The sequence below is a fragment of the Wasmannia auropunctata genome, unplaced genomic scaffold (genome assembly GCF_000956235.1).
Source record: "Wasmannia auropunctata unplaced genomic scaffold, wasmannia.A_1.0 LD336004.1, whole genome shotgun sequence".
Classification (NCBI taxonomy): Eukaryota; Metazoa; Arthropoda; class Insecta; order Hymenoptera; family Formicidae; genus Wasmannia; species Wasmannia auropunctata.
In genome coordinates, this window is record NW_012026886.1 from 373,724 (window position 1) to 386,450 (window position 12,727).

General features: G+C 41.3%; 1 protein-coding gene across 1 annotated transcript in view; it reads right to left on the bottom strand.

Annotated features, from left to right (window-relative positions):
• Positions 1-3,159: 3,159 nt before the first annotated feature.
• LOC105453119 overlaps positions 3,160-12,727 on the bottom strand; it is a 23,709-nt gene continuing 14,141 nt past the window's right edge. The window contains exons 5-7 of the mRNA XM_011694834.1: positions 9,843-9,993; positions 3,387-3,494; positions 3,160-3,301 (exon numbers count right to left, since the gene is read on the bottom strand). Coding sequence (XP_011693136.1) covers positions 3,160-3,301; positions 3,387-3,494; positions 9,843-9,993 — 401 coding nt within the window. The remainder of the gene's footprint in view (positions 3,302-3,386; positions 3,495-9,842; positions 9,994-12,727) is intronic.

Below are 12,727 nucleotides of genomic sequence, written 5' to 3' on the forward strand. Positions count from 1 at the left end.
AACGCTCGCTCGCTCTCTCTCTCTCTCTCTCTCTCTCTCTCTCTCTCTCTCTCTCTCTCTTCCCTCTCACTCCTGTTCTGTTTCGTTGCCAATTATGAGGAGCGCGGTTATAGCGTTAATTCCACGAGATACACTGGTCGCTTAATTCCGCGACCGAGCGTAACTGCGAAAGTTATTCCCCCGCACCGCACCGAAGTACCGACGAGTAAGCGCCGCGCCGGCCGCCACGCTTTTACGCGTCCCCGAAAGCATCGATCAATTACCGGCGTTTCCGCGAATAGCAGTATACTTAACTGCTCGTTGCGCAATGTTTGCTCGCCGAGCGACAAATTATCCGGGATTCGCTTAAGCTCGTTACTTTCAGTCCCGTTCCTGGAGAACCTCGGTTTCAATACCGTTACGAGCAGCCTTGATGAATGTACGATTACCTTCCAAGATCATACTCGGAAAGGCAGTGAGACGGAGAGAAGGAAACTAAAGCTCGCTGGAAATTATTGTCTTCTTTTAAAATATAATTCTTCTTTCTAAAGAATTCTCCTTACTGCTTATATAGCATTGAAATTATTAAGAATTATTATCTTTATCTCTTATTGTTCAAAGTAATTGCATTGGAAACCTAAGGACGGAATCGGCCGATCGACTCGATACTCATCGTGTCTCCAACATCCAAGGAAAACGACACTTTCCGCCTTGAATCACGTCTCGCGTCTTGACTACCCTCTTTATCTTCCACCGTTTCGTGCCAATTAGTAGAAATGTGGTTAACGTTAAATCCGAGAAATACGATTGTGCTTAATTTAACTCAAGCGTAACTAAACGCGACAATTCTCCGCTATAGGTTCCCCGACTAAACGAATCGATATGACCCTTTTTATATGAGCCACACAATGCACAGTTTCGTGAGAAGTACTGGACCAGCTGAAAGTATATTCTACATTTCGTTCTCATAAAAAAAATGTTTTAATGCATTGAAAAAAACAATACTTTTAGCCTTTCAATTAGATATTATATATTTATTGAACGCGTTCACAATGCACTGTATCTTCGATAGAAAAATAACTAAAAAGTTTTGCAACGATTTACAAATAGTGGCAGATTTAAGCGTAAAAAATTATGAAAACAACAAACTTTTCGTTTTTCTTAAAAAAATTATAAATTTAAACTATTATAATCGTAAATAAATTACAAACTATATAACTCGAGATAAAAAAAATGCACATCAAACTGACAAAATTAAAATCACTGTATCTACAATAATTTATTTTGAGCATTTTGACTTATTGTGAATTGGGAAATTTAACATTAATTTTTTTTTTAAAAAGAATAGTCAACAATTATCACCTCAGTATAATAAATATATCATAATTTCCTACTATATTTGAAACTAGATAGGACTAATTGAAGATTTTAGTTTTGCTTTAAACACGCAATTAAGATTGCAGCTTAGCAATTTCTGAAATGGTGAGACAAAGGCCTGAAAGACATCCGAGAGGTATACGTGTTAATTGTACTATACCAGTAGGTACCATAATAGCACAATATTGACAAATTTCAATATTGTGCCGCCAATATTGTGAATTAGCTAAATTTGTGATCTTTTCCTGGGTAATATCAAATCATTCAGAAACTTTCATTATGCCTCGTTCTTATATATCGACATTATTAAACATGATCGTTATTGAGACGTAGTGAAGAACTTATACTTTTAAATCAATGTAGATAGTTCAGATTATTAAATGTTCAGATTATTAAATGATTTCGATATTAATGTCTTAATAATAATTTTTTTAATGTTGTATTGATACATGTTAATTTGAATTAAAGTAATTTTTTGATATTTATTGACACTTATCAAACTAAGTCGCTCTAACATATATATAACATTGTAGCCGCCTAGCAGTTGAAACATCAACTTATCGATAGAGATTTTCATTTGTGAATATTCTTGAGATTTATGGATAGAAATTTCTCTGTGTGAATATCCTCGAGAAACATCGAGAAGGAAAATGCTTCCGTACACTATATTATTTCATAAGAAAAGAATTTATTTAATCATAAAAATGGCTTTGCGCTACGTTATTATTTAATTTAAATAAAAATAATAATAAATTTAAACTATTTTAATCGTAAATAAATGAGCGATACAACTTGAGATACAAAAAATTGAACTGACAAAATTAAAATCAGTGTATCAAGATTAATAATTTATTTTGAGTTATCGTGAATTGGAAAATTTAATATTATTTTTCTTTTGCAAAAAGAATGATCAATAATTACCACCTCAGTATAATTTCCTACTATATTCTACATTAGATATCTTCCATCCTTCCCAGGTGCTTTAAGCATATTGCGATTAGTATTGCGGCTTAGCAACTGGAGCGGTCGAAGGTCTGAAAGATATCGGAAGACGATTTAATTTTTTTACGTATATATTGGTAACTTAACACTAACTTCCCCTTGATAAGTAGTAGTTTCGTGCTGCGAAAACGCGTGGCATCCGCGATTGACCACGTCTCGATTGACCACCAGCCACTCACGCCGCTTGAACAGTGGAAAATCTCTATCCACCGGCTGTGGTCAATCGGGACGTGGTTAAACGGGACACTTCCTGCGAAACACATCGCCTATAGCACAGATCATTCCCTGGGTAGTGTCAGACTATTCAGAAACTTTCTCTGTGCCTCGTTCTTATATATCGACGTTACTAAACATGATCGCTATTGAAACATAGTGAAGAACTTATACTTTTAAGTCAATTTAGATCGTTGAGATAATTAAATAATCTTAATAATGATATCTTAATAATAATATTTCAATACTGACTACTACATGTTAATTTGAATTAAAGTATACTTTATTGGTATTCATTTACAATTATCAAACTAAATGTCGCTCTAACATATAACATTGTAGCCGCCTAGCAGTTGAAACATCAACTTATCGATAGAGATTTTCATGTATGAATATCCTTGAGGCTCATCGATAGAAATTTCTCTGTGTGAATATTCTCGAGAAGAAAGATGCTTCTTTAATTCGGTTTACATTTGAGAATTTAATAATAAACCTTTATATTAACTTATAACGTTCACTGAATTATTTCATAAGAAAAGGCTTTCTTTATTAAATCCAATTGATTTGTGAAAATGGCTTTGCGTTACGTTATGTTAGTTTTGAGATTTGATCTAGAATTCCTTGACCAGGCAGACACGATTTGTAGATCCGTGAGCAATCGTGATAGTCTCGTCCAAATTCCAGCGCCTGTAAATACTCGGAGTCGGAAGCTGTATCACTTTTTCGAGGCCTAAAATACGAATAAAAATTGTGTCTCGATTTTTCAAGCAGCAATGCTTAAATCTACACGGGAATTAAAATCTGAATGTTATTACGTAAGCAAGAGATGCAACAATTCTCCCACGAGTCCTTCGTCCGCTAAAGGCGTCGTTGCTGCTTCGCATATGCTCTTTTTCAAGCATTCTCTTCCATCTATTCCCCTTCTACAAATTAATTAATGGAAGAATAAACAATACGTATGCAGTAGCAGCAACATTATTTAATTATTACGGTTTAATAAACAAATAAAATATTACCAATTATCTGTCGTTGTTGTTTGCGCGTATTTTAAGCCAATAATTAGATTCTTACATGCGAAAGAACACTTAAAAGAAAAATCATACTTTCTGCCTGCAAGTAATTCTGCCCGGCAAACGGACCTCTATCTGCTAATTATATCTTCAAATATCCGCTGAGATTCCGTATATGTAGCTTGGAGCGTGTGTATTCGTGTGTAAATAACGCGATAACTTTTTTTTTCACGCTGCCACGTTGTGCGATACGAGTGTCCGACATGGTGAAATGATTCCTTTTACCTTTCGAACTCGTCCTCCAGGAGCCCGTAGACAGTCATCCTTTCGTTCCGGCTAACGCTTTCACGTCGCCGTCGCGACGACGACGCGAAGAACTCCGTGAAGAGCGTCGCGTTCTGCGGCAAGAGGTACTGGAACTGAAAGTTCTGTCCATAAACCAAAATCCTGCCTGAGAGCTGTACGGGCACTGCAAATCCCACGATGAGCTTATCACGGACACAACGAGCGAAATGAGCGTGTGCGTGTACGTTTGTGTACAAGAATATATATCGTTAACATTTACAATTCTTAATGTATATTTTGGATATATCTGAACACGGGATATCGGACGGATCAGAAGTTACGATTTAAATCGTACAGGATGCATTCTCTTATGAAAGAAACATGAATGTATTTCAAAAACAAAAATTATAATAAAATCGGGAAAGACGACTCGAGATGCAGCGGGTGACGCACAGCTTTCCTCGAAAATTTCTCACGAAATAGCGCTGCGAGAAATTCCAACCGAAATAACACCGGAAGCAGACGCGTTTGCACATCTCTAGAAGAACTCGAAGGATCTCACGATCGCGGTTTAAATCACGGTACTCTCGCCTTCTCTCTCTCTCTCTCTCTTTCTCTCTTTCTTGCGCAGGAAACATCTCTCTTTTTTTTATCCTCGAAAATAAAGGATTTATCTCTCTCTCTTTCTCTCTCTCAAGCGATCGAGATAAAAGCGTCGTCTTCTACTCGGTCGGAGAATAAAAGGTACAGGCCGCGAACGGATATATCGCGAGGGGCAGTTTACTCATCCGGAAAAGTATAGACCGAGGAATACGGGGAACGAAAAACGGACGGGAATTAATTTTGTGATTTTCTCGAGTCAGCAGGAGCGGAAGGATTGGGAGGTTGGGCGAGCGGAAGAGATGGGTACGCCCTCTCCCCGTCGAAAGACGTCGAATAGCGTCTCGTCGCCGGATGTCATCTCGCGATGGACACATAAAAAAAATCATATGCTAATAACTTCGTATCTGTGGCCGTAAAAAATAGAATTGGTGGGAATGGACGGACGATATATATATAGGGGGAGTGTATAGGACTCCGCGAATTCATTCCACAGATTACGCGACGTCGTAAATCACCCGCGAAGTGGAGGAAGAAACCGCGTCGCGTCTGGCGCGGCACGGGCGAGGATACGGCCGCGGCAGCGCGATAGGAGCTCTGCAGCAGTAGCGATAACATCGGCGTCTACTAAATGTGGAGATGCGCTCCCGACGTCCGACGGCTCGGCCGCGATCGAAGAGAGATTGATGAACGACCCCGAGAGACGAGAGAAATCCGTGAAAGGGCATCGGGCAAGAACGCGCCACGTGCGAGACGCGCCCCCCCCCCTCCCGCGCTCGCGAGATATCGAGAAGCGATGGATGGACGGACAGTACGCGAAACTTCGTCGCGCCGTACGTCACCCAAGTGGAACAACAAGTCATCCTGACTCAATGAAAATAACGTCAAAAAATGATTATTAAACGTCAAGTTTTCGATCAGTTATGATTCATTTTAACGTATAATTTTGACGATATCGTGATACTTGTTATTCTGCTCGGGCAACGCGCGGAATATTGAGGACAGGCAACTTTTGTTGCGTTTTACGCGACGGCACCACACCGTTTCCTCGACCAGCGGTAGTTTAATTGCGGCTTTGTGTCCACGGTTAAGGTCTCTATATCCTTATCCCATTTTCGCAACCTGCAGATGACGGAGGGGCCACTTACAACTCCCTGGCGCCTCGCCAAACCTGTCTTACCCTCCCGGCATTAGTTTTTATGACGCGCGACGCTTCTACTTTGCTTAGATGCCTCGTATTCTTTATGCAAGGGCGAGCCGAGCGAACGTTCGCCCAAGACGGGCCGCCAATTTATTTACATTATCCCTTTACGACTTTACGTTCCCCCCGTTCGTTCTCGAGGCGCAACGTTATGAAAACACGAGCGCGATACACGCGCGCAATTTATAAAATATAACGCTAAGCGGAATGTAATATTCATTATATTCCAAAAATATTATTTTATACTATATACATGTAATCACTTGTGCGTTAGATTTTAGCTCGAACCTTGTTCAACTGCACCATATGGACGCAACGAACGTGTTTAGCCCGTCCGTTTCTTGTCCGCCCCGTTCAACGAGGTGAGAGAAGCATTTTATTCGCAAATATATAAAAACCTGGCACATGGTGTAAAAATGACATTTCAAATGCGAAGTATACAACTTAAAAGTAAAAGTTGAAAAAGTATAGTCGTTAAAATAATAACAGAATACGTTACGAAAATAGGCGAGCGTTACGTAAGAGGGGATAAAAATTGTATTCCTTCGTAGTTTTTTTTGCACAAGATATACAAATTTCTCGAAGGGAACCGAGCATCGTAGAGGCTCGAAAGGCTTGTCAATATCAATATGTACTTATCGTCTCGACTTCTTTTCGCTCTCAGAAATACCAGCCTACATTTTAACGGTAAACTTTGCACCCGGCTCGCGCAAAATTTTTCATCTTTCTCTCTCTCTCTCTCTTTCTCTCTCTCTCTCTCTCTCTCTCTCTCTCTGCTACTCCTCACGCAGACGTTATTCGTTATTCGCAGTCTGGCTTTTTGTCGGTCGACCGCTGTCGAAATCGCGTAACATTTCCGTTATGCAGCGACCCGGATGCACCGACGGAATCTGAATTCGACGTCGGCCGTCCCACGAGGATTGGACGCCGGACTCGTCCTTATTGGAATCAAGACGAGAGATCGATATCCCATTCTAAATATCTGGCTCGCTGTTGGAAGGACGGGCAGCGCTCGCGCGCTTCCGCGAGCGATCGCGGCGCGTCTTGTTTTCCCTCCTATCGACATTTTCGGAACGTATTTACATTAGGAATCCCGAAGGCTCTCTCCCGCGATCGCGAGCCGAGAGCTTTGTAATTCCGAATGTTTACCTGGGAATTTACCTCTGTTACGGATATTGCACATTTGTTAAAGCGGTGGCGCGCGGCGGCGCGGCGTGGGCGAGGGCGGGGGGGGGGGGGGGAGAGGGCTGCAGAGCGCTGCCGATCCTCCCGCGGAAGAAACGCGCGTGCAGGCGTCTTCGCTTGTTGAATTGGCTGCACCCCGGCGAAGCCAGCCAGCTCCGGCGGAGCTTTTCTCGTGGTATTTAACAGACATTGTGTAACCCAATATCGTTGTATCAAGCGCGCAATAACGGGGAGCATTCCGCGAAATATATATTCAAGCCGCACTTTATTAACGATGCATTTTGCGCGTGGCGGTATTACCGCGGGGAAGCGCAATAGTCTCCGGAGAGGAAAAAGAGAGAGTAAAAGGGAGAGAGAGAGAGAGAGAGAGAGAGAGAGAATGAGAGCTACGTCTCTCTCCCTCGAGCCCCCGCTCCGTCTTGCGAATCACAATCAAACCTCGACATAATTTCCTCCGCGAAGTTTGCACGTGCGGTGACCCGAACGCGCCCGAATTCGCTTTCCCCCTTTGCAGGCCGCCGCGCGCCGGCGGCGTTTTAAAAGGCAAACATTCAAATATTTACAATTGCCGCGCGCCGCTCCTTGGATTAAAGGATCTCTTCTCGACCCGCCCTCGAAAGGGGAACAATTCACTATCTTCCGCGTTACAACGCGAGCGATCGAGGAACGTCGCTCGAATCTCTCGCTTCGTTGTTTCCGTACGTTTGCACGTACGCCAGCTCGCGCCATGTTTCGACACCCTTTCACACGCATTGATCGCATATATCTACATCGAACCCCCCCCCACCCGCTCGTGCACCCACGTTTCATTTTTTGATTTCCTGTTTTCACAAAATGAACGAAAAAAAGAGGCACGGTATGCAACGATCGTTCGAATGCTGCCAAGTTCTTTTCTGAAACGCCGAAACGTTTTGTTGTTGTAGCGTTACCTGTATACTCGATCCGCGATTATTTTCATTCAACGCGTTAGAAGAAGTGATATAACTTTGATGTTTCGCCAATTTATGATAACTCAATTCTCAATTACGTTCCGCTGATACACGTCATTTCTATTGCATATTGCACGGCAACGGAAAAACATTTGCAAAAGACGGGAGAGAAATGTGTTCTAAAAAAGCACCATATCTTAAAAATAAAAAAGCGAATATAAAAAAATAAAATTGTGATAAAAATATTAATGTAGATAGTAATACGTTTTTCATGCTAAAAAATACAAAATCTGGGACAAGTTAATTTTTGACAACATTAATTTTTCATTATTTTCAAATAAATGTTCCAATTATGGTTTTAAGAAAACTCTATTATTCGCAAGTGTCGTTTACAAAATTTGTGGGTATTATAATTCGTTGATTATTACATTATTTATCTAGGTTTAAAGTAACAATCATCCTTAATTCCTATCGTCCATGATCGCGTAGCAAAGTTTGAAGCGGAAAAGGAAAGAAGGAAGAACTAACACTCTCTCATTTCTGATTACTTCTCCAGACAATTTGAAAACCGCTTATTTACACGCCGATCAGACACTCTATTGAGTTTTCGTTTAATTTCCCCTAAGTTTTCTTTCCTTCAGAGGAAGAGAAAGAGAGAGAGAGAGAGAGAGAGAGAGAGAGAGAGAGAGAGAGAGAGATAGTACTAATAACCGAGACTATCTCGTAGAGGCAGCGAAAACGAAGACAAACAATCCGTCGCGACATCGAACTGTCTCGTCCGATGGCGAAAACTGCACAGCAAGAGGTTTACCGAATTAATTAGAGAATTTAAGGGCGGATCGCAGATAAAACTGCAGTTAATTATCAATCGTCCTGTGCCGAACGCCGGGACGTTCTCGCCATTTAAATTTGTTCCCCTGCTTTTTGTGCTAGCTGTCGAAAATACTAACAGCACTGTTATCCGATAGCGTGAAACTGTATTTAAAGAAAATTTAATGCGCTTCGTTATTTTATCTTCGAAATTACCTTTTTAATTTTGAAATAATTTCGATCCCGCTGTGTTAATTAAGCTGGCCGGGTTAAATGTGTAGAGAGAATCAGGATGACGATGTGTGTGAGAGTAATTTTTATTTAATATGTTAACAAGAAAGCTCGAAGGGAAAAATAATTACGAATAAATTAACCTATCTAACAAAAAATAAAATTTTATGTACTTTAAGTTTTTTCTTATTTTCTCTCTCTTTCTCTCTCTCTTTTTGAATTTTTTATTATTTTTTCTCACATATAAAGACTAAAACGTACAAGTATAGAACATTTTCAATTAGATGTTTTAATCCATGCAACGTATTTTTTCTTGACTTTACAAATAACAAATTACAAACCAGCTTCCAGTAAAAGGTATAGATAATTGCGTTTTGATTAAATTGTTAATTAAGCATTTTGCTTCGAGATGTTACGAGAAACTATGAATTTTTACCTAACGATGGATATTAAAGCGATGAAATAACGTGTGTAATAAAGTAATAATCACGTGAAAACAAATTGCGCGTTGAAACTGAAGCTTCACCGGTCAAAGAGTGCGTTTCCTTTATGCGAAAAACTTGATTTCCGCGGTGCCCAGAGTGCGCGGGGATGATTACAGAAATCCGCCACGTCCGCGAGGATGGGAGAGCGTCATCGGTACGTATAGACGATGGGTAGATATTTGCGGGACAGAGAGAATCTCTCCGCGTCTCTCCGCGTGGAGTACTCTCGGCGCTATCACTTCGCTCGGCGAAGCGTCACGCCGCGGGAATCGTAATTAGTTAGCGCCTTCGTCTCTTCTTGAGGGAAATACTCAGGAACGCAGAAACACATTTTCAAATACGCGCGCAGCAGCAGCAGCAACAGCAATTGGAGTACTTCAAAAATTAGTTCCCAAGCTAATCAAGGATCCTCCAAGCGCGGCGGCGGAACTTCGCAACGATGAAATTAAAACCGATGAAGCGGTATTTCTGGGCGCGATGTTACTGAGGAGAAGTAATATTTTCCAGAGATAAGAAGCGCTTAAACAGTATATACCTTGAATGTTCCTCCGAATGGGTAGACGATCGGCGGCGGGTACAGTATCTGCCTGCCCGATCTCGACGCGGAACTCGCGCTTCTCCAACAGCACAACGTGAGAAAACTGAGCAGGAACACCATTCTCGCCATTGCGAGCTGAAGAACAGAGCTAACGAAGAAAATATACAATGCAAAATTTATTTCCACAAATATACAGTGTACTTCAGATTCTTCACTTTGATCTAACGATGGCGAATTACGTAATAGGTATTTTATTTGCCATCGAACTCCTCCTTTCCACTATGTATTTTGATCTCGGTGTACCAGTTTCGATAGTAACACTATAGTGTTACTCGAGAAAAATACAGTTTAAGCAAGAGAAAGGGGAACAGTTTTGTACGCGCGGGACAGTTTTCAATAACAGCTTTTTTTAGCGGTTTAGGTCAACAACTGCCGCAACGTTCCCCGTCAAAAAGCTGCCCGCGCTGTCTGCTCAGAGTTTCACATTCGTCATTTATTGCGTTGCTTTCATCCAAAAACTGGCCGCGTTTTTTTTAACGTGAAACACGAAAAACATTATTATTCAGAATTGCCTCGTTGTCCTAAACTGCGCCATTTTTTTTCTGTCTCTTTGAGATAGCGACGCATTAAAAGTCCATACCGCGCGTACACAAATAGCAAATAATATCATTTTACAGCGGCGGAGTGCGATGCGGCGACAAAAAAAAGGCAAAATTTTATCATTATTACGCATAGCACAGGTTTTCGCTATATTTTTATTTAGACTTTGCAGTCACATTATTCAAAATTTCTACTGTTAATTAGAGGAATGATAACTGAGATATGAAAATCGTGGCTTTTTCATGTACCTAAACACACTTTTAATTATCGTATACGGAAGAACACGTATCTACATTGATGCTTCATTGTAGCTCTTCATTGACAGAAGAACGAAGGTTATACATTTTATATTAAATAAAAAAAAACATAATTGCAATCGGCAATCATAATATTCGTATTTGACTCTATTGCGGTAAATAAAATCAAGCTTACTTATATACAGACTTCGCAAGAAGACTTGCGGAAAAAAAACTTTTATCGCCGTATAGGTACGGTAAACAAAATTAAAAAGGATCGACCTGTAATAACTTTATATCTCACGACCGTCGTAATGTCGGATTCTCATCCCCCTCCTGCTGAAGTCGACCCCGCTGAATTTCATGACAGGGGGATAAGGAAAGCGGGACGCGCACAATGGTGGCACAAATATACCGTAATCCCCGAGCCGAAAAGCGCGCGCGATTCTTGAGCTTCGCGTCGTATTCTGCGGATAAAATGTACGCTGCCACTGTCAGGGCGAATGAATTCGTATTCAGGTGTACCCCCGCGGGTGGCCGGCATTAAATATAGCTACTTTTATCAAGGGTGCAATTTATGGCGGCCTTTATGGCCCGGGCCGCGAGCTGTATAAGTATCGCGTTGCCCTTTCGCACTTTCGCGCCGTTGGCGAGTGTGGCCGCCGAAAATGGGGCTTCCCGCGGTAAATAACTCTAATGCTCCGGCACCCGGAAAAGTTTCCTGGGTATCGCCCGAGGGGAAGACCCCTCCCCCCCCTTCCCCCTCGTCGCCGCGCGCGTCACCGTGCGGGATTCAAGTCGTCTCCCGCGTTTTCTTCCTTTGAACGCCGGCTGTTTCGCGCGCCGTGCGCGCGAAGTACCTGTAATGCGCCGCATCGCATCAGAAACCTTACTTACGTTTATTTGCACGCGAATACGTAAATTCAAATCGCATACCGTTTCCCGCGCGCAGAGAGTGAATCTTCCTTATATATTCCCTAAGAGAAGTTACACCGGGGAAAATCGTAATCTTGAAATCGTATTTTCGAGAATTCCGCTATATATATACGGATTCCCGTTCCGGTAGTAAATGTAATTCGACGTACATGTGAGAGCTAGGCGAGGTTTGACGAAACGCGCTAATCAACACTCGTGGAACTCGTGGAACGGAAGCGAGCGACGAGGTTGGTTGATATTAATCTCGAGAACAACGGTAAAGGTATTATGAATTTTCGGGAGGATCGTAATCGAATTTCGCGAGGGAGAAATTCGTAGGGACATGTGTTTCACGTCTAACACGAGCGTACCTTATCTAACAACCGAGAGACCGCACAGTAAACTCGCCTGCTGCAGGAGTGGCGCATACGCACGCTTGTCTGACTTTAACCGGCCGTTTCTACTCGCCCCTTTCGGAACTCTTGTCGGCGCGCACGTGGCCCTCCCCCCTCTCCCCTCCCTCCTCCTTCCACCCCGCCTCCTGGAAATTAACGTAAATTCGTAGAGCCGCACAAATTGCTTGCTCAGCGAGTCGACACCTGCGATGAATTATGGTCAAGCACGCTCAAATAACTTGGTGCTCGCAGAGTGTCGCGACCGGAAGAAGCACTGACGACGTTCTTGAAATTAACGGTTAACGTTCCTGAAATTCGGCCGGTCCGTTCGCTTCGTAACAAGAGAACAGAAATTTCTATTGCAACTGCATCACGGAAAATTCGGCTTGGATAAATAAAATGCGATTTATCTATACTGAAATTTTTGTATTTGCAAATAAAATTAATAATTATCTATTGTAGATAATTTTAAAAAATTATCATATTTTTGTCACATTTTAATGTGCCTTTTTAAAATATATTTTATAAGAAAATTGAAGTTTTCTTTTATTTTATATAATTAATATAATTAAACGTAACAAGAAATTTTTAATTTAAAAATTAATCCGGCAATACAATCTCAAATTGCACCGTTTCTCGCATAATATCGATATAATTCCCTTCATTCCACAATTACTCGTATTATTATATTGTATATTAAATTTTTTTTATATTTCATTGTCACGTATATAAACTT